We start from the raw sequence: 20,797 nt of genomic DNA, 5'->3' as shown, positions 1-20,797 counted from the left end.
GCTACATAAAATAAAATATTCTTATTTTAATTTTTTTAATTTTGAGATCTATATGATCTAATTAGTTAAGTTAAAAATTTAACTTATAAGTTTCTAAAACTTGTACGGTTACCAGCAAATGAGAATACTATAAAATACAAGGACGTATCGTGAAATATGATTAAAAAAAAACACAATTTAAAATGGCCATACATGCCTCTAAAATGAAATATGGTACTATTATATATCGCTTTCGAAAAACGGAACACATTTACCACACATAATCATTACATGGAAATAAACGATATTTCCATATTATGTGAAATATTCAAACATGCGAAGTTTAGTACAGTTATATAGTAAGTTAAACATATCTTAACAAAATGGCCGAAATATGGGGATATAAAAAATAAACACCACATAATACTCGTACTAACAGTAACAGATAAAAGAAGCACTAAAACCAGACTATTAACAGTATATCAACCATCAAATAAATATTCAGCTTCATAATGGAAACAAAATTATACAACTGAATTATTTAAGTTAAAAAACATACCTTTACTTATTGTAAATACATTGTTAATAATAGAAAATAAATGTGTGATAATATTTTTAAGCCATAGATTCCTATGTTATTTAGATAAAAAAAATATATATATATTTATTTATATTATAATATATAATAAATTAGACTTGTTAATATCTGTCAAACAATGTGGACCGTACTTACAATATAATTTTACGAGCAAACTCAATCACCTACCATTATGCGTTAAACCGCGGCTGCAGGTTTCGGTTGCTTTTATTATGACACAAAGATAAATCGCACAAGAATTTTCAATCACGTGTATGTTTTTTTTTCTTCACTACACGAACTTTTACAAAGGGTACATAATACGTTTCATAAATGTCACGTATGGTTGTATCACGTATGCTAATATTATCGATAAACTTACGCAGTGGATACTATCGCTATCGTCATCAGATAGATCAGAGGATACGAACAAAATTCACAGCAATTTTACCGTGGCAGTATATAAATAATTTTTGTCATCACTGCTAGATGGACGTATACAATATAATATTGTTGCCTATATTATTATATGATGTTGTGATGTGCACGACCGGCGACTATATACCATCATGAAAATACAGTGTGAATATTAAATTCACGATATATTTATCAATAAACATTTATAAGTACCTAATACAAGACGTGATTGTAGTTTTAAACATTGTGACTTTATCAGCAAACTTTATATCAATACACGTAGTTGTAGGAACTTTACACGGAGATAGTCTCATACGACAACGATAGACATAAACATAACAGTAGGACGTAGGTAACAATTTAAATTAACTACGAACAACTGGTTATTATGTATATGATATAGAAATACGTTATAATATTAATACAACTATCATAATATATTTAATATAATAATGATAATTATAAAAATCTTACTTGAGTCGTGTCTATTTTACATTTATTCGAAGAGGCAAAAATGTTCAGCTTTGTACTGCCTTCGGGTAAACTACATTGGTCGATATCCACTCTCCTTAAGTCGATATCGATTCCGCTGGTCCCCCTATAACGAAACAAAATATATTATATTCTACAATATTATAATTTTACTTGGAATATAATATAATTGTACTGGTGGAATGCTATAGTTAGGAAATCTTTGAATAGAAGGGAAAAAAGTACGAAACTCTGGCACGTGATTCAAATATCATTCTCGTCAGACAATGACATTTTTTATATAAAAAAAAAAATAATAATAATAGAATTTTTGTGACTTTTTAAAGTAAAATTTAAACACAATCTTATAATTTTATCATATCTTAGCTGTATCATCACAAATCTTACAAATATTTTTTGGTCATTATACTAACAGACTTATAAAATAATATAGTACAAATCTTTTCTGTACCTATAATATATTTTAAATAATGTGCTCTCTAAAATATTTTCATTGATAAGAACATTAATATTTGTAATATAAAAAGTTATAGTGGCAGATGAATAATAATACATATTATATTAACGCTCGTTAAAAAAGTAATTGAACTCAAAAGTATAATACTACAACTGAAAACATATGTATATATTCCAACACATTTGTGGATGAAAAATGGTATAAGTTTTTAAATTATACAGGTAGGTACAATACTATTGTTGTATTGTTCATAATATATAGTATTATTTTACTAATTATTTATTCAAAATGTAAAATAATGATATTTCAAATGCAACAGTTATTATAAACATTTAAATCTGCTTCTACAGATAAAGCTTATGAAGCACATATATTATAATTTTATAAGAGTAATATTGAAGTCAGAAATTATTTGTATTTAAATCAATTAACAATTTGAAATGAATATATATCATTAGTAACGATGATTTCGTAATAGTTTATAACTTTTAAGTTTTATTATATTGATTATAAATAATATTACATCGGACGATAATATTGTGTTACTTATATAATTATATCACTTAACGGAGAAAATTAAATTGTAAAAACCCCTAAACATTAAAAATCTTTTAATAATAATTCTAAAATCTTTTTAATCTTAAATAATTTTCTGTAAATTTATCATGTTTTTTTTAACTATTGTTATACTTTATTTCAGAATTAAAAATTTTATTTCCACAAAATAAAAACTTTTTTTACATATTTTATAAATTATATTCAGTGTATTTTACAAATGAATATAGTCATCAATATTGCAGTGTAGCCAGTGTAGGTACACTTTATAAGCTAAATCATATTGTGGAATTATTGTTGTTATCACACAGTCATATATTTTATGCAAAAAAAATGTATAATATATGTAGGGATCTATATATATTATTATACTATAGATTCGATTAAATTTATTAAACAGTATTGAAGACAAAAATAATGCGCGTTAAAAGTACACAAAAAATTAATTTATTGAAGTAAAATATATATTATACAATTAAATATAAGGAAGGTCTAGATGTGTTATTGTGTTACATATTTTTTAAATAAAATTGAACTTGGAAAATGGTTTATATTAATATAAAATGTTTGATATAAATGCATACGCGTTTAGCATACATTTTGACCAAATTAAATTTATGTTATATAATATTATGTTTATATCTGGTGTTGTGCTAATGACCTAAGAATGGAATTAAAAGTTTATACAATTCAAATAGAGCGGATAAATTATACGTACACTTTAAATCATTTCTAATTAATTTCGTTATACATCAAAATGGTGATAATTTACATAGGTAGATTTAATAACAGTTGTATAATGCATTATATAGTGACAATGGGATTACTCTTATAATAGCTTCGATAGCATTTGTGGTTTTCGAGATTACCGAGTATGAACAAACACACAGTTATTTATGTGCAGGTATATATTATTATTATTTATATTATTGTATATTATATAGTTTATTCAGGACATGTGGCATAAAACTGAATATTTTTGATTTTAATTTCAATTTCACTTATTGGTAATTGTTTTTCATGATTTAAATTTAAAACAATAAATTGTTATTGCGAAGTTACCCTCACTGTAAAACACCGAAGACAGAATGTCGATCAAATGAGGAAGAAAAGGAAAAACTCAATTTACCGACGAACCTAGGTATATGAAATAATAAAATTGGTCCTGACTGTCAACCTGAAAAAGTCATGTCATTCCTCAGTACCACCAAAATAAAAAAATATATTTAAGTAACATTTAGTCATAAGTACGAAAGTCCCCCCCCCCATAATTGTAACCAGATTGTCACCCAAAAACGAATTTAATGTACAAATGTAACAATGTTAAAAGCTAATGGTCCATGTCGCCGAAGCTACAAAAAGATCAATAAAAAAAAAAAATAAATAAAAAATATATTGTTATTATAATTTAATGCATTTTTATATAATTGCACAATATCAACTTGAGTGTGTTAAGATTTATAATTAAATTTTGTACATAATTTTTCTTTTTTTCGACTTAAAATATCAATTTTAAATTCTTACAGTTTTTATTTTTATTTCTAACTACGAGAGACCTGCCATCGTTCGTGTGGGTTTGTAATAGGCCTATAATAAACAAAATATTAGTTCCTATGGACTATTGTTGAATTTTTAATTATAAAACAATTATTATTTTGGTATAAATTATCGATTTGAATTGTTTTCAATTTCAATATAAATTTCGAATATCATTAAAATAAATAATTTATTTTAATATCACTTTTAATATATATTTGGCGTATGATTTTTAACGGTCTTATCGATATTTAAAATCGTATTCATGCCTTGGGTTATTCATGTAATACGGCTGTATCATTATTTAAGGTTGATATAAGCTTGACAATTTAGTTTTTATAATTAATTTTTATTCTTAGGAGATATTTAATAAAAAAATATGAATAGGTAATGGGTGACCTACAGCTGTACTTTGGGGTGATTCACAAGATATATCGAGAGTTTCACAGGATTGATCATCAAGTCTAACCCACTGATTCCTACCTCTTAAAAAATATTTATGTAGATTATTTGATATTCCACGTATAAAAGAAGTTTATGAGTTTTTAGTAATAATTCATATACACAATCAAAAGCTTTTTTGAAGTTTTTTAAAGTCATTGCTCCGTATTCTTAAGATGTAATTAATAATTTTCTAATTTGTTTACTATCTGATATAGTTTGTTGAAAACTGTTTTAATCATGTAATTGCTTTGACTTACTTACCAATACATTCAAAATATTTCTATAAGAATAATCAAATTGTATTAATTTAGTAAATCATTTCCCCCTATATTTAAATTAAATTTATAGTTCCAGTTGTAATCTATTATTCTATTTTAACATTCAATTTCTATTTATCAATAGAAAAATAATAAATTATAATTTTAACTAAATTTAATTTTTCTGTTTTATAATATTTATAATATTCTACATGCATATTTTTACTATAATTTTCCTGTTCTACAAATATTTATAATAGACCAATATATAATAAAAGTTCCTATATATTGAATATTAATAATTGTTTTAACTGTAAAATAATATATTTTTTAAAATCTATAAGCAGGTTCTTTGTATTTTATATCAAACAAAGCGGGTAAGTGATATTGTTTGGTGATTTATAGTGTTTATAATGTAATATATCGTTTAAAATTATGAACTGTCTTGATTTTCTTTGAATGTTAATTGGTATTTGATCGATTTGATTATTATTAATTGCTTGTATAACTTGTGAGCAAAATTGATCATTAATTTGTTGGTTTTTTATACCTGTTAAATCAATAGTTAAATTATCATTGTCATTTTTTATGTCAATTTTATTAATAGGATTCCTAGAAAGAGCATCAGATACTTTATTTTCTTTCCCTTTTTTATATATAATATTGTGGATTCAAGAGTATAAAGTATAACTATTTTTAAAATGCCATTGCGTACAGTAAAATTTATAATATACGTTAAAGTCCCAAGTTATCTATGGTTATCTATGGTTATCTATTTATTATTATACGTTCACCTGACCAAAAATACCTATCATTATATTATAGTTCTTCGTAAATATACCTTTTTTTTTCTGATAATATTTTCTATATTCTTCAAACTTTAAAGCTAAGACCCAGGAGACCGCCCACCGAATTTTCTCATTGGAGGGTTTCCTATAAAGTATAAAAAATCGACATATTTATTTGAATGTCTTTAAAAATATTACTGCTCGATATTTATAAATGTAAATTGAATAATTGAATAAATCATTTATTTTATAATATTTAATAGGTATGTGAAAAATGTTAAGTTATTTTTGCAGATGCTCTTTTATCAGAATTTGTGCATAAAAAAATTATTTGTAGTGGTTTACTTAGCAAAATTAGCAGGCAATATCCGAGAATTTACGTAACTATAGATTTTATATTAAAAAATAACATCCCCAAGGTATTACAATTTACTTGGAATATTTTATAAAGATGCAAAATGTTTTATGTTGCCATCACAATACCCATTTTTAGGTTGATCCTAAGATGTTATAACAATAGTAAACATAAATATACTGTGTGTAAGTTCAAAATTGACCGAAACTCTAATAATTTTAGTTTATCAGAATTGATAAATTGTGTCAATTAACAATACAATCATTCTATAACAGTGTGAAACTTTCCAGATTGTGTAACGAATTTTTTGATTTATTGAATAATATATTTTTTTATTATTTTATGCTCTCAATGCTAAAATTTAAATAAATAATTGATTCCCAAAACAAAATATTTAAAACGAAAAAAGGGCATTGCAAGTACAATTTCCAACAAGACTAAACAAGAGAAACCTTTTTTTTTTTTATTTATTAGTATATTTACAATCTATACATAAGTGTATAATGAGGAAGTGTGGTGACAGAGTAAATAAGTAATATATATAAAAAAAAAAGTAACAAGAGAAGGAAGGCTCCCAGTAGTGCCGCCTGACCAGAAATTAACAAGAGAAACCTTATTGCTGGATTACCGTCTAACATTACTGAGATCAGCCAATTAGTCAAGGGAAACATTAAAACGATATGTGTTAATTAAAAAATCGGTTACAGTGAGAAATGTCCATCAAATTTGTACAATCCACAATACAATTTATATAGTAAAATATTATCTCGAATCAATTAGAAATTATGAACAACAAAAAAAAAGTGCCTCACCAATCTAGGTAAGCTACAGGTTTGTAAGGTTTTTTTTTAATAGAATATTGATTCCAAGCATTCGTGGAGTCAATTCGAAGGCGTCTTTCTGAAATTTTCAGTCGCAGTATTGTTTTTTTAGCCAAAATTCATAAATAATTAGTCGGGGTTTTCGCTACCAGTCTTTAAGTAAAACCTTCTAAATTTCTATACGAGTACGGTGCTGCAAATCGGTTATTTAATATTATATGAACGTGTATTATTGTGTATGATATTATTGTGAAATCAAGCGTGTTGGTTTTTCGGTGGGTCGTAGCCGTTCGAGTGTGGCTGATTCATGTTCGATGTTGTAGGTGAAATATGTTAGGGCACCCCGCGAACACTTCAACGGTTGGCCGAGAATAATTATTATTATTAATAGTCTTACCGCCATACCGTGGTAAGAAAAGCTACCGGTGTCACGCAAACTATCTCACACACACACTATCGAACCGCGGTCTTGATGAACAGAATCCTTGTATAAATAATCATAGTGGTGTAATATTTACAGCAGATAAGGCGTCCAGCAGAGAGCCAAAATACTACACATAGATAAACCACAACCATCCCCCCTCATGTTTCTGACACCTTATAAGAGCCGTTCCATTATACATGACTACATAATATATATGTATATAATAGTTTACCACGGTTAAAGTACCTATTATATTAATATATTAAAATAATTACTAACTAGGATAACATATAGTACATTTTTATAATTACAAGTTACAACTAGTATTTAAAAAATATAGGTTGTTATATATAATTATTTATAGGTTAGGTACTTTCCAAAAAAAAAAAAGTGAAATACACTTGAAACTCCAACCTATATTTTAGTTCAACATTTTATATTTTTCAAACTATATCAATGTTATCTGTATTATATCCGTCGTTTTTAGCAAAACAAATTGTTTATTAGTTGTATTGTACAAGATTTTAATAAATTTTAATATACTAATAAATAATAATAAATTATTGTTGTTGTTGTTATATTACAAAATAACAATTATATCAACTTTTTACATTTAGTCTGTTTACATAAGTATAACCCATTACTATTATGAATATAAGCAGGGGTGGACTGGCTAGGTGTGCTAGTGTGGGCCGGCTTATATGTGTGGGCTGGCGCGGGCCGCCGGGGCATTTGAAATTTTGAACATTTGACGATATTACTAATAAATTAATTTAATTTTTTTTTATACCTACGAAATATACGAAAAACACTGTTATGGTTGTTACAATGCTACAATAAATTTATAGTCGATCCATACGTTTATTATAATAATAATTGTATGAGCATATTAGATATGTTGTACCTATATAGTGTATACTTCCTTAAGCAGCAATTTTAAAAATCAGTTTTATCCAGAAAAATGTTTTAACTCTTTATCTGATTTGGTTGGTACAATGGTACATCGACCGCCAGAAATTAATTGCTAAGCTACAATATTATTGAACCATTTGAAAATATTGATTAAAATATTGTAGATTTGTTGAAAAAGAGAACAGATAACATTTAAATAAAGTTTATATTAAAAGTAATGACTATAATAACGCGATGATTCTGAAACTGATGAAGATGATTTTGGTTTAATAAGAGTATGAATTGTGACAATGAAATAAATGATAAAAACAATAGTGAACAAACATCAAAAATATCAAAAGGATTATACATTTATGATTCTTATAAAATGTATAACATAATTTTTTGGCTATTGTCTATTTATAATTTATACCCGAAAAAGTAGGTATTCATAAATAAGCTGTTATAAAGGGGTTTGGGCAGTTTAGTTGTATAGAATACTGGGCTGTTTACCTCTCAGTCTGGCCCTGAATATAAGTATTAGTTTTATTAAAACATTGAAAATTAAATGATAATATGTCTACATTCTATACAATAATCAAAGATTTTATTTTATGAAATGTTATTGCTCAAAATCCATATTTTAATGTAAATCCTTTTGCCTTCTAATGATTAAATATTATTTTTTGCTTCTCATTTATATCAACATTTTTCAAAATATCATTTTGAAACCACAATTCCGTAGGTATTTTGTATTTCTGAATCACTAATATATTATGAAAATTCTACACTCGTCAGTTCTTATGTTAAATAATCATATAATTCCAAGCGCAATTAAATTAAATGTATTGGTCTAACTTTAGATAAACGCCTAACCTGGAGCCCACACATAAAACTTAAGCATAAAACAGATAACTCTAAACTCCACCTTCAATGACCTCTCTTAAAAGTTGAAACCCTAACTCTCTCTATCCAATAAATTCGCCATAATATTATACAAATCAATAATTAGACCCGTATGGACATACGGTACCGATTCAGTTAATGGGTTCTGCAAAGCTAAAATAGTAAAATTCTTCATCTAGATATACGATATACCTACAGCATAAATTATAGCATAAACACTATTTTATTGTTGCAGGATTGGAAATATAATTTATAGTATAAAAATTACATACTATTAGGTAGATATGTATTAGGTGATTATATTGTTGTATGATATATTTTAATATATGATGAACATTTTAATTTTGTTAATTACATATCCGTTGTATAAATATTAAATACTGTCAAAATGAAATCTGAAATCTATACTTTACGCCACACAACACAGTCTTGTAAAAAAAAAAAAAAAACCAACAATAATATGAATATTGAATTGTGATTTATGGATATTCCCATGCCTTTAGATAGGTATAGGTACTCGTTTCTATTGAGAATACTTCAAGTCAATTTTAACATATTACAAACAAAGATTTTATTTTTATAATAACATAGGTATACCTGTAGGTAAGTATACTTATAATAACGAGTACAACTATTATGTAAGATCATAATAATATGTGGATCTCAATAAAACAGTATATCTACAAAATAAAATATTTTTGGACTTAATCTCTATTACGTGTAATATATTTTCATTTGTTTTGTCTCATAATTTAATCTTATATAATTACAATAAATGTAATTAAATTTGTTTTTCAAGATGTCTTGACATTGTATTTGCAATCGATAACTACCTACAGTTTATATGGTATACAAAATTATGTAAAATTACATAATATCATGAATACTTTAAATAAATATTATGTATTCAGTACTCTTCACCTTGTTATAAAATGTACGCTTAGGAAAACTACAAATAAAATAAAAACATAATCTGTTTACATTACCAACTTCTAAATAGACTCGGTAAGTATTTTAAAAATAAATTAGGGGATGGAGTGGCCGATCAGACTAAGGCCTTGGTTGCGACGCGCACCGACGCCGGTTCGAACTCGGCCATGGGTAGCATTTCTTTTCGGGCAGTCACGAAGAAAAATTAAAGTCTGAAGAGAAAATCCACCATCCCTCACCTGGACATGGCAAATACCTACAGGCGCCTACTTAAAAATTATACCAAAACAAACACATGCGTGTTCAAAACCTACAGTACCCTCCCCACAGTTCCACAGTATAACACGGTTATATTATAGAACTGTTTAATTCAAAATATAATTAAGTGAATAAACTTTTCATATTTACTCAAAATCACAAGATAAACCATAAAATATAATAAACATATTGAAAACTATATCATCATGCAAGCAACTGAAACAACATATAGTAACAATACATTGTTGGATATGAATAATAACTATGGTATAATGCCAAAAAAAATGTATTCTATTGTCTTTTAAAGTTTAAAATATAGATGACACAGTACTAAAAAAATACTTATATATTTTTTGAATAAACACATTAAAATATAATATTATTATGTGAACACTAAAAGTCAACAATAATAATACAATTATTTATGATATCAATTAAAAATGTAATATTTGTAATCAGTAGGTGTAATAAATTATTAAACAATCAAATATCTTTATATATATAATTCAATCAATTTTTTTTTAAATTCAGAGTTGTATAATGTATAGGTATTATGATTAGGTACTGTACCTACTACTGGATTGGATATTTTAATGTAATAATAATGGTAAAGACAATAGTCATTATGCCGAAACGCCCGAAACTCAAGTATACTGTCATGGATAAACGTACTGATATACCGGTATAAATTCCCATGGGAACTGGAGTATGTTTTTTAATAAAAAATACTGTGTCATGACATAAGTTAAAATCAATCAAGAGGATCGGACACAAACAAGAAATCAGTTGAATGTACTACCTACTGATAATAATTCATTAATTAAAAAGCAATTATATTAAATCACAAACGTGTCATATTCAAATGATGGTACTGTAATTCAATATCATATTGTTCAATCGGGACGTTTGTTGCTTTCATCATTATTGAATGGATATCATCAAAAAGGATAGCACGGCCTTCAGCATACGTCACGAAAAACCAACCGTATAATCTCCATCCTTAGAAAACATACCTATACTAACTAAATAGGGTACTGCTAAAGTAGACCCTATTCTGGCAAGTTAATCCATAACCGGATTGTTTGTCTAGAAAAGGATTCACAACCCTCGTGTGGTATGTATAATGAGAATGTGTCGACCTTGATTGCAAAAATGACATAAGTTGAAACATAGTCATTATTCAAATATTCTATTAATAAAATGCTATCCTCAAATTAATCGTTGTAAATAATTAATGCAATGAAGACCCAACGTTTGGCAAAAAAACATGGTAGGTATAAACAATGATGTATTTTAGTGTCTATACCCACTGTTTTGAAAAATTTAACGTTTTTTGGAAATGTATATATTTTTAAATAACTACATTTTTTACAATTTTTTATCCTTATGATGTTTTAGTTTCAGTTTTTTGTTAGGCAATAAACATTTTTAATCTCATATTACAAAGCAAAATATTCTTCCAGGTATTTTTATACATACAAATCGATATTTTAAAGATTAATTATAGATAGTTCTATGTAGATTGTAGTATATAAATAAGCGGATAAGTAAGTACAGGCACAGGAGTATCCCGAAAATTGTTGATCTGCTACTCAACTTATCATAACGTTAAGTAGGTTCCTATAAGTTATTACTAATATTGACTAATACCTATAACAACTCTAACTTCGATTATTTGAAGTATTCCACAAAATAATGTTCTGCTTTTAAATACGAAATCAAAAATTAATGTTGTCATTTAAAAAAGTATATTCACTTTAAATATGCTACCAATAAAATCATAAAATGTACAATTTTTTTTTTCAAAAATAATGTTTTTCAATAACATATAATTATGTTAAAATAATATTTAAAAAAATATAACTTGTCAAATCAGTGAGTGTTACCAAATAAATCTATCACTTTATATTTCTTGCAGTCTTATAATAACTACATGTATCGTTTTTATGGTATTATTAAAATTGAAAATGCAAATGCTTAAATGTTTTTATACCTACTTATAATGTGATATACTTACTTGAAAAAATACTTGGCGTCCTTGAAAGCAAAAAATGGTACGGTATATGTAAGCATCCATATATTTCCACCTCCACAATCATAATATGGTTTGCTCCACTTGCCATCTTCATACGACACAGCTAGGATGTCATCAGGAAAACTTTTTGTATGACTTGTTTGATTCCAAGTATATGTGTTGATCGCTAAAAACATATTTTTTTTGAAACATGAAAACATATTTTACTACAATTGATTTTTTTATTACATTTTATTGTTTTAAATATATTTTTAGTAAACGATAATAGTTATTAATTATTATTGATTTAAGGTAGATTGGATATTATGGATTTATTCATAATAATTATTCACCAGTATACATTAATTAACTGAAATTAAAACTTTATTTAAACGCAATATATTTTGCATTTATATAATGTTTACTGGGAAAATTTTAACTAAATAGTTATTTATCACGATAAAAGATACGAGAGGTAAATCAGTAACGTTAAAAGCAAAAGCAAATTACTGTCTAGTGCAGATCATTATGATGCCATAACGTCCTATACTGTTCATCCATATTCATGGAGTTACATTAAACTTATATATTTTGTAGTATAAAGTTTCTATGTTTAACTAAAAATCTAAAATGACCAAAAACCTTAAAAGGTTAAAACCCACCGGGTTTGTTTAAGTTTAACTTATTTTACAGTGAAAAACATACATAAACATATTTCAAAAATCTAAAAAATAGGTACATTTTAAAACTCTATGTCATGTAGGTACCTACACTTTGTATATAAAAGTACGGTTAATATAAATTAAATATATAAGTTATGATTAACTATAATAGTCATATTTAATATTTTAATTGTTAAGGTATAATAAAGTATGTTGAATCTCAATTTAAAAAATATATATAGAAATTATACTAGTACGAGTATGATAGTGTTTAACTACTTATAATATTACATAATATCTTAAAATAATAATCTTTTTTGCGGTATTTTATTTTCTAAAAATCTAAAAAATCCCAACTTACATATTTTTATGTTATATTAGTTAAAGTATGTACATCACATTAAACAGCGCTATCGTTAGTTATTAAATACAATTTAACATATATTATATATTATCATTGATTAAATATACATATTATATTATATAATATAATATATACCTACATACATTTATATTTAATCAGTCTATATATATATTTTTTATTGGTCATAATAGCGTCGGAAACTATGGCCATTAGTTTTGGCGTTACGGTTGGTTGAGGAACACGTGTACGTGGGGCGAGGATTCATGACTAATAAACCGTCTTGAGTGACTGAGGCTAACCACCGAGCCACACCAGACCCCGATATAATATTATATTATTATAATGCATTGAAGAGGATATCAGCGCAATATTTGTTTTCTCTCTCAGACCCACGCACAACATATAGATAAAATACATTCACATAATTTTTTTATAATTTGTTAGTAATCTTATAGTAGAATCAACAACTACAAAAATATAGAGGATAATATATATTATTATATTTTATTTTTTTTTATTTTAAACTGATACAAACGCAAATAGATAGATATACGTTTTACATTAATTAATATTATTTGAGTTTATAATAATCTTTACGAAAAATAAACAAACAAATATCTTAATTTAAATGGACATTTAAATGGAGTTTTGAAACAATATTTAGACAAACTGATATGACCATCAAAAATATTTTTCTCCTTAATTTTTGTAATTGATGATTCTACTCTAAGATAATAACTCAAAAACATAAAAAAAAACGATCATGCGTGAATGCGTTTTGTCTATGTTGCGAGGGTTATATGGACAAAAACAAACAGTGTGCTTATATCCTCTTTAAGGTGTCTTCATACGTACTTATGTTTGAAGTCGAGGTAGTCAAAATAAATATATATTTAAGTTTTTATAGTGCATATATATATTATAAAACAATATTAATAACGTACATTCATTATAAATATTATTCATAAAAAAATGTCTATTAACACTAGTAAACAGGTAGCTATAGCCATGATACAGGTTCTTTCAAATAATGACTAAAAATGTTTTTTACTGGATTAATATTTTATTTTTGAATAAAGTTTACTTTATTCAATCACTATTCGTTTTTAGCCAAATGAACAATTGATTGCATTATTTATACTTGAAATGACAATCATAACAAATAATGAATACTTAAATGAGCATTTACTTGTTTTTGAATGATGCTTTGAATATTTTAAAATTAATAATAATATTTAAATATGAATAAATACCTAACTTAAAAAGTAGTGACGTAGAAGACCCAGTATCAATAAGACATGCCCTAAATATTGAATAATTTATTTTAAATAAAATTGAGATTTAAAATTTCAAGTGGCAGATACGGTTTATAATTAGCAGTTTTGTTATTTATCTTTTTCCCCTACTAATTCAAAACTTTTCAATTTATTATAATATATAAAGTTGTTTTAATTGTTCAGTAATAAATAGAAAAATATGCTTCGTTCTAATTGATAATTATTTCCCCCTCCCCCCCCCCAAAAAAAAAAAAAAAATTAGAAAATAGCCTTAACATCGAATATAATTTATAAACACACAAATTTAAAGTATAAATTTAATATAATTAACTACTTACAGATTTGGTCACTATTATATTATATTTTTAGAAACGTAAATTAACTATAGTGATTATAATCGAGTTAGTTACTACCATAGAAAAATAAAAATATACCCTCAGTTAATATTGGAAAGAGTCCAATTAGTACAACTTGAAATAAAAGCAAAGCAATAAATAATTTTATCTTCAAGGAAAAAAATAAAACTAAACTAGGTACAATTAAAAATAAAAATATTTGTCGAAAACTATTGCAAAATGTACAAAATGCATTTAAAACAATTTTTTCGTACAAACTGTGTACTGTAAATAATTGTTAATTTGACAATTTATATTTACGTTGTCAGAATATTAGCAAGCATTAAATAGTTAAAGATAATACATGATACATTTATTATTATGAACCATAAGATTTAAATCCACTTGCTTTATAAATTATTTCAAATTAAAGAATTTTAAAAAGCGTTTATTATATAACTATGATAATTAATGATTGTACAATTTATTATAATTGGTCGAAATAATTCTTAATAATTATTAAATACAATTCATACTCAAAATAAGAATATAATTTATGCCATGTAAGTTGGTTTGATTTTTGGAAAAACATTACAACATTTTTATTAACAATTATTTATATAACACCATATTGAAGGCATTGATAAATTTATTGATTTGTTATTTTTAATTGCTTATTAAGAGTAATATTATTTCGATTTAAGCAACTGTAAGAAAATGTATTTATCACTTGATAAGCTTTTGTAATTCATAATTTCAAATTTATTATAAAGAATACAGATTAATGTATACATAGTGTAATATAAAAACAAATTACACTTTTAAATTGTAATGTATTGGTTGATGTTTGGATTTTAAGTACCTATGTATAAAAAATTCCAGTACCTCTAATTTAGAGAACATTTTAACTAACAATATTATAATATAATATACAGTTAATGTAGGTAGATAAGTATGGTGACAATATACTGTATAATTTAATATTTTAATATGATTTAAATATCATTATTTCAACATGTCTATAAACACTTTGAATTGTTATATGTAATTTATATTATGGTGTTATTCGTTTAGAACAAATTTTCAATAGGTATAATCTATTTTTTTTTTTTATGTCTTATTCAATAGCTTCATGTCAATCTTATGTTTTTTTGGCAGACAACGGACAATATAGATCCACAGACTTATTATAGACTTGCGTGCGTGGTTATATTATTGCTTATTTGTTGTAAGTTGTCGATGTAGTTATTATTTCAATAAAACACGACCGTTTACAATAGATTACGATAACTTCGCATATTGTCAGGCTCTAAGTTTCACTACAGGGTCAAGGATGTCGGTGATTGTATTTCCGTCCCGATACCGTTTATCATTTGTGTATAATGTTAAATATTGCAGTGTTGTAGGCAGTAGGTACCTATACGTGCGATACTTTCGCGGTAAGCCAATATTATTATATGGTATAATGTTTAATTTCGGATAAAGTTTACTCATTCCATAAACTTGCCAAATCCGTTTATTTTAACCATATGCCGTCCGCGGGTAAAACACTATATACACTATATACCTACCTTGATGGGTATTGGACTATTAGAACGTGTTCAAATCATAATAATATTATTATGTAAAGTAACCAGGTGTAAGTACTCGCCAACGCTTGGTATCATTTGAATGCATGTCACGTGCAACCTTATAACATATGTGACGTATTCATGTGTGGTAAATTGGGGAGGACGATCCGATGGTATTTTCTATTTGCCTACTACCTACACTTTGCCCTGCACGTTATCACACCGGATCACTAACACTTCACGTTACGCGCAGAGCAGTTTACTTTGAAATGGAAATCAATTACAAAAACAAAAATAAAATGTTTCACATTTTACGGATGTAGGTATAGGGAAATAATTACGTGCGTTATATTATAGGCACTATAACGGAAATTAAACGCCAACGTAAACTAAGTTTATGATGAATATCGTTTTGAAGACTAACAATCCAATGTAGAAAGATTTAATTAGGCAACTACTTATAGTTCTCGCTATAGTTAAACTGTGCCAGATGTTGCTAAACCTTAAAGATGGTAAACACCTGGTATTTATTTAATTTTTTTAATTTTACGAAGACAATTGCGACAAAATTAATTTTTAATTCAAGTGTTTATTTATATCTGGTTGAAAGAATAATTATTTCAATAAACAATTTAATGATTCTATAATGTTGTTTTGTTTCATTTTTTTCCACCGTACAATTGATGATTACAGTTACAATAGGCAAATAAATTATGAATAATACTCTAATTTTGTAACAAATCCTCTTTTGGCAAAGATTGTTATGAAAAGATAATAATTCTTGTATATAAATTCGTTTCGTCATCATTCTAATTCTAATGAAGTAAACTTTGTACCTCGTTTTTATTTTTTCCCCTGTATGGCTGTATGTGATGTTTTTGATTTCCCCCAAAATGTAATTTTTGAATAATTATCACGAAAATGTCATTATATTCTTTGAATAGATTAAATTGTCGTGTTTCTTGGCTGAAATTATTTTGCTTGATGCTATCAAGATGATAATATAATAAGTAGGTAGATAGCTGATATAATAACTATCGAAATAAAAGTTATTAAATTAGATAGATTGTTTTTGCAAATTGGAACACATTTTCAAACACTATCCTAGTTAAAGGACAACACTATTGATATTATTACTGAGTAACAATTTTTATAAGTTATTAATTTGAGTCTGTTTCAATAAATAATATAATCTATACAATATGTCAATATATTTTTTGTGATTATTTCAAGTCTAATTAAAATTTGTAAAAATACATTATAATTTATAAATTTTAAATAAACTTATGATTTATTGTAATTATTGACATTTAATTTAAAATAAATGTAAATATGTTAATAAAATAATAATAAATTTTATATTTTTCCTTATATAATATTTATAATATTATACATTGAAATTTTTAAATGTTTAATGTTTAGTGATTCTGCAATCTGTGTGCAATTTATTATTCGAATATTATTACCTACATACACAATAACATATTATTTAATTTGATAAATGGCATAATATATTATTATATAGGTAATAAGTACTATTATAAATAAATATATCTTTAAATTAACATATGAATATGCATATCAATTATTAATTATTTTAAAGTATTAAGTCTATGTGAACAATATTATTATATATATTATTTTATAACTAAATAATATTATGTGAACAATTTAAATTCATATTACACAAAAGAAATACATTAAATAAAAATATAAAACTGATTAAAATTATGTCAAACGCAGGTAATAAATATTGTAAATTATAATTCAACCTTTTGAATAGTTCCTTGAATACATGCCGATAGGCTAAAAGGGAGGAAGTTACTATATTTTATGAGCCCACATAATTATTATAACATCTTAAGTTCTTTTTTTTTTTTTTTATAAATTATTTTTTTTTTTTTTTTTTAAAAAAAAATATACAATCTATATCATCGTGGACATAATAAGCATATGTGCGATAAGAAACAATAATAACATGAATGGCTTGAGGAGGGAGGCCCACCAGTGTGGGTACCCTCTAACTTGGGATGAGGGATGTCATGGAGTGGACGAAATGGGAAGTGTAATTTTGTGGCTTTGGCATAAGATGTCGGTTTTTGATTTGAGTTGTAACTGGGGTCGTTGAAGATTTGTGGTGCAGCAGGTAATATCTATACTTAGCATTTATTCATGATATCATATCTTTATAGTGCTTAACGATGTTATATTTTTTTTACTTAGCCATTTTTACACGTAGTTTACGAAGGGTTTTTTGTTGTGATATTATTATAATATGTACCTGCACGTACGTAGTAAGCCGCGACCGATCGTTTAATCGGAATATTGTATTAATATGCTGCTTCCGTATTGTTACATCTGTGATGCGTTATCGTCAAAAACAATGACGGGACTATTAAATGCGTATTGTAAAATATCATAATATGATGTGGATAAAAACACGATATCAGCAGGTAGAACAATATTATTACGTTCGAATGGGAAAAGATTTGTTTTTTCCTCGACATCTAAAAGCAGGTATATAGGTACTCTGGTGTTTATTATAATATATATTATATTACATACCTACCATATATTAATAAACCGTGTCGTTTCCGCACGGCCACCGAAGTTGTAAATAATAATGATGTTGAACGTATTGTTTTAGTTTTACGAGCACAGCCGCGTTATATTTATGTACCTACGTATATATATATATATACATATTATATAGGATAATAATGATACACCACAGACGATGACGATAATATATATATATTTAAGTACTTGTATACTCTCTCGTTGGCTGTAGTCGCTACAATACTACAATATACTTTTAAATAACATATATATATATATATATAGGTACAATGATACATGTGTGTGTGTGTGTGTGTATGTGTGTGTGTATGTACAGTTATTTGACAAGCATCGTCCCATATATTCACCAATTTTATGAATTTATTCAAATAATTATGAATTTTAGTAGTTTTAATTTTTTAATCATCTATTGTATATATTTATAGGTATTTTACATTTTTCACACCAATGAATTTGTCTAGTGGCAACAAAAACTTATTAATTTTGTTTTTTTGCAAATCAGAACCTCTCGGTTTTAATGAACATCTTTAAGCAGTGGATTTTTTTTAATGAACGATGCATTAACCAAATTATTACAAAATATAGATGAATTTCAGGTATAATAATTTTCAGCGATATAATATTATTTGGTCATCGGTTTTCCATCTCATTTGTAGTAATTTTGTTTGTTTACGAAAAGTCGTGGTTTACAACGATAATCCGAAAATAACGACATTGTGCCTTGATTACAATATTTTGAATGAAAGTCCGTCCTCACATTCGTCTATATCGCATGATTGCTGATTTCTCAATTTTCTTTTTGATGGAATTGTAGAATATCGGATTTCGTCCGATGCGACAATAATTGTTGAAACTACAAGATTAATAACTGTAGGTAGGTACCTATTATTTTGTGTAATTGATAATTTACAACCGTATAACATGTCAAATAAAATCCACTAATAGGTACATTATTTACTTAAAAACGTACAGTAACAATGGTTATTATCTATTATCATTTGAATAAAAATAATTAGGTAGGTTGCGGCACAGTGGTGAACTTGAGGAGTCGTTAATTTGCTTAAAAAACGTGTAAACAGGTAAACTCGTTTGTAAATATACGACCTTATTTTATTTTATTATGCAGCCATGTAGGTGCACTTGAAAATTCCAAAAAACAGAATTTGAATAAATTCATAATATTGCATAAATTAAAGGCTGACTTAGAGATGAGCATGGTTGGTGAATCATCATTTATATATTAAGGTATTCGTTTAGTCTGTGACCTACCGAGTGAAAATCGAGTTTAGTAGGTGACCTACCAAGACGATTATATAATATATTATGTACCAACGGGAAATGTACGGGTCCCGATCTATTAACAGGTATAAGATAGGTACTCTACCAATGAAATACAATTTGTTTATGATTTTTAATTTGATTGTTTTTAAATTAATTATCGGTCCCGTACGTAAGTAACATACTAAATTAATACCTATATATATATATATATGATATCTAGACAATTATTAATTTTTTGTTTTTTATTGGTCTAGAGCCAAGCAACTATGACCATAGCTATCGTAGGGGTTACGGCTGTAACGGTTGGTGGAGTAGAACGGTTGGTATGGGGTACTATTGGTTAGCAAGCGGTGTTTGCCACTATTCACCCGGGTGGTCACCCATCCGGGAACTAGGAGCAGCGGCCGTTTCTTACTCTCAACACATCGCGTAATCACATATTTTATTTTATTCATCGATTTCGGCCACTGCGCCGCGCCGAACCACACATTTGTATTAATATTGTTCTAAATATCATACTATGCGATGTATGTACCTACATAATTTTATATTATATTGTATGTGAGTGCGAATAATTTCACAATCCACCCCCCCCTCTCACCAAGGCTCTAAAAACATTGTATATT

The 20,797-nt window shown here is 26.4% G+C and overlaps 1 protein-coding gene across 1 annotated transcript in view; it reads right to left on the bottom strand.

The window, feature by feature from the left end:
* Positions 1–20,797, bottom strand: part of LOC100168979 (probable G-protein coupled receptor CG31760) — a 268,373-nt gene that overhangs the window by 28,708 nt on the left and 218,868 nt on the right. The window contains exons 4-5 of the mRNA XM_029489788.1: positions 12,105–12,288; positions 1,448–1,571 (exon numbers count right to left, since the gene is read on the bottom strand). Coding sequence (XP_029345648.1) covers positions 1,448–1,571; positions 12,105–12,288 — 308 coding nt within the window. The remainder of the gene's footprint in view (positions 1–1,447; positions 1,572–12,104; positions 12,289–20,797) is intronic.

This window comes from Acyrthosiphon pisum, chromosome A2 (assembly GCF_005508785.2).
Source record: "Acyrthosiphon pisum isolate AL4f chromosome A2, pea_aphid_22Mar2018_4r6ur, whole genome shotgun sequence".
In the NCBI taxonomy this organism is placed as follows: domain Eukaryota; kingdom Metazoa; phylum Arthropoda; class Insecta; order Hemiptera; family Aphididae; genus Acyrthosiphon; species Acyrthosiphon pisum.
Note: the sequence above shows the minus strand (reverse complement) of the source record. Positions and strands in the feature narration are given on the sequence as shown.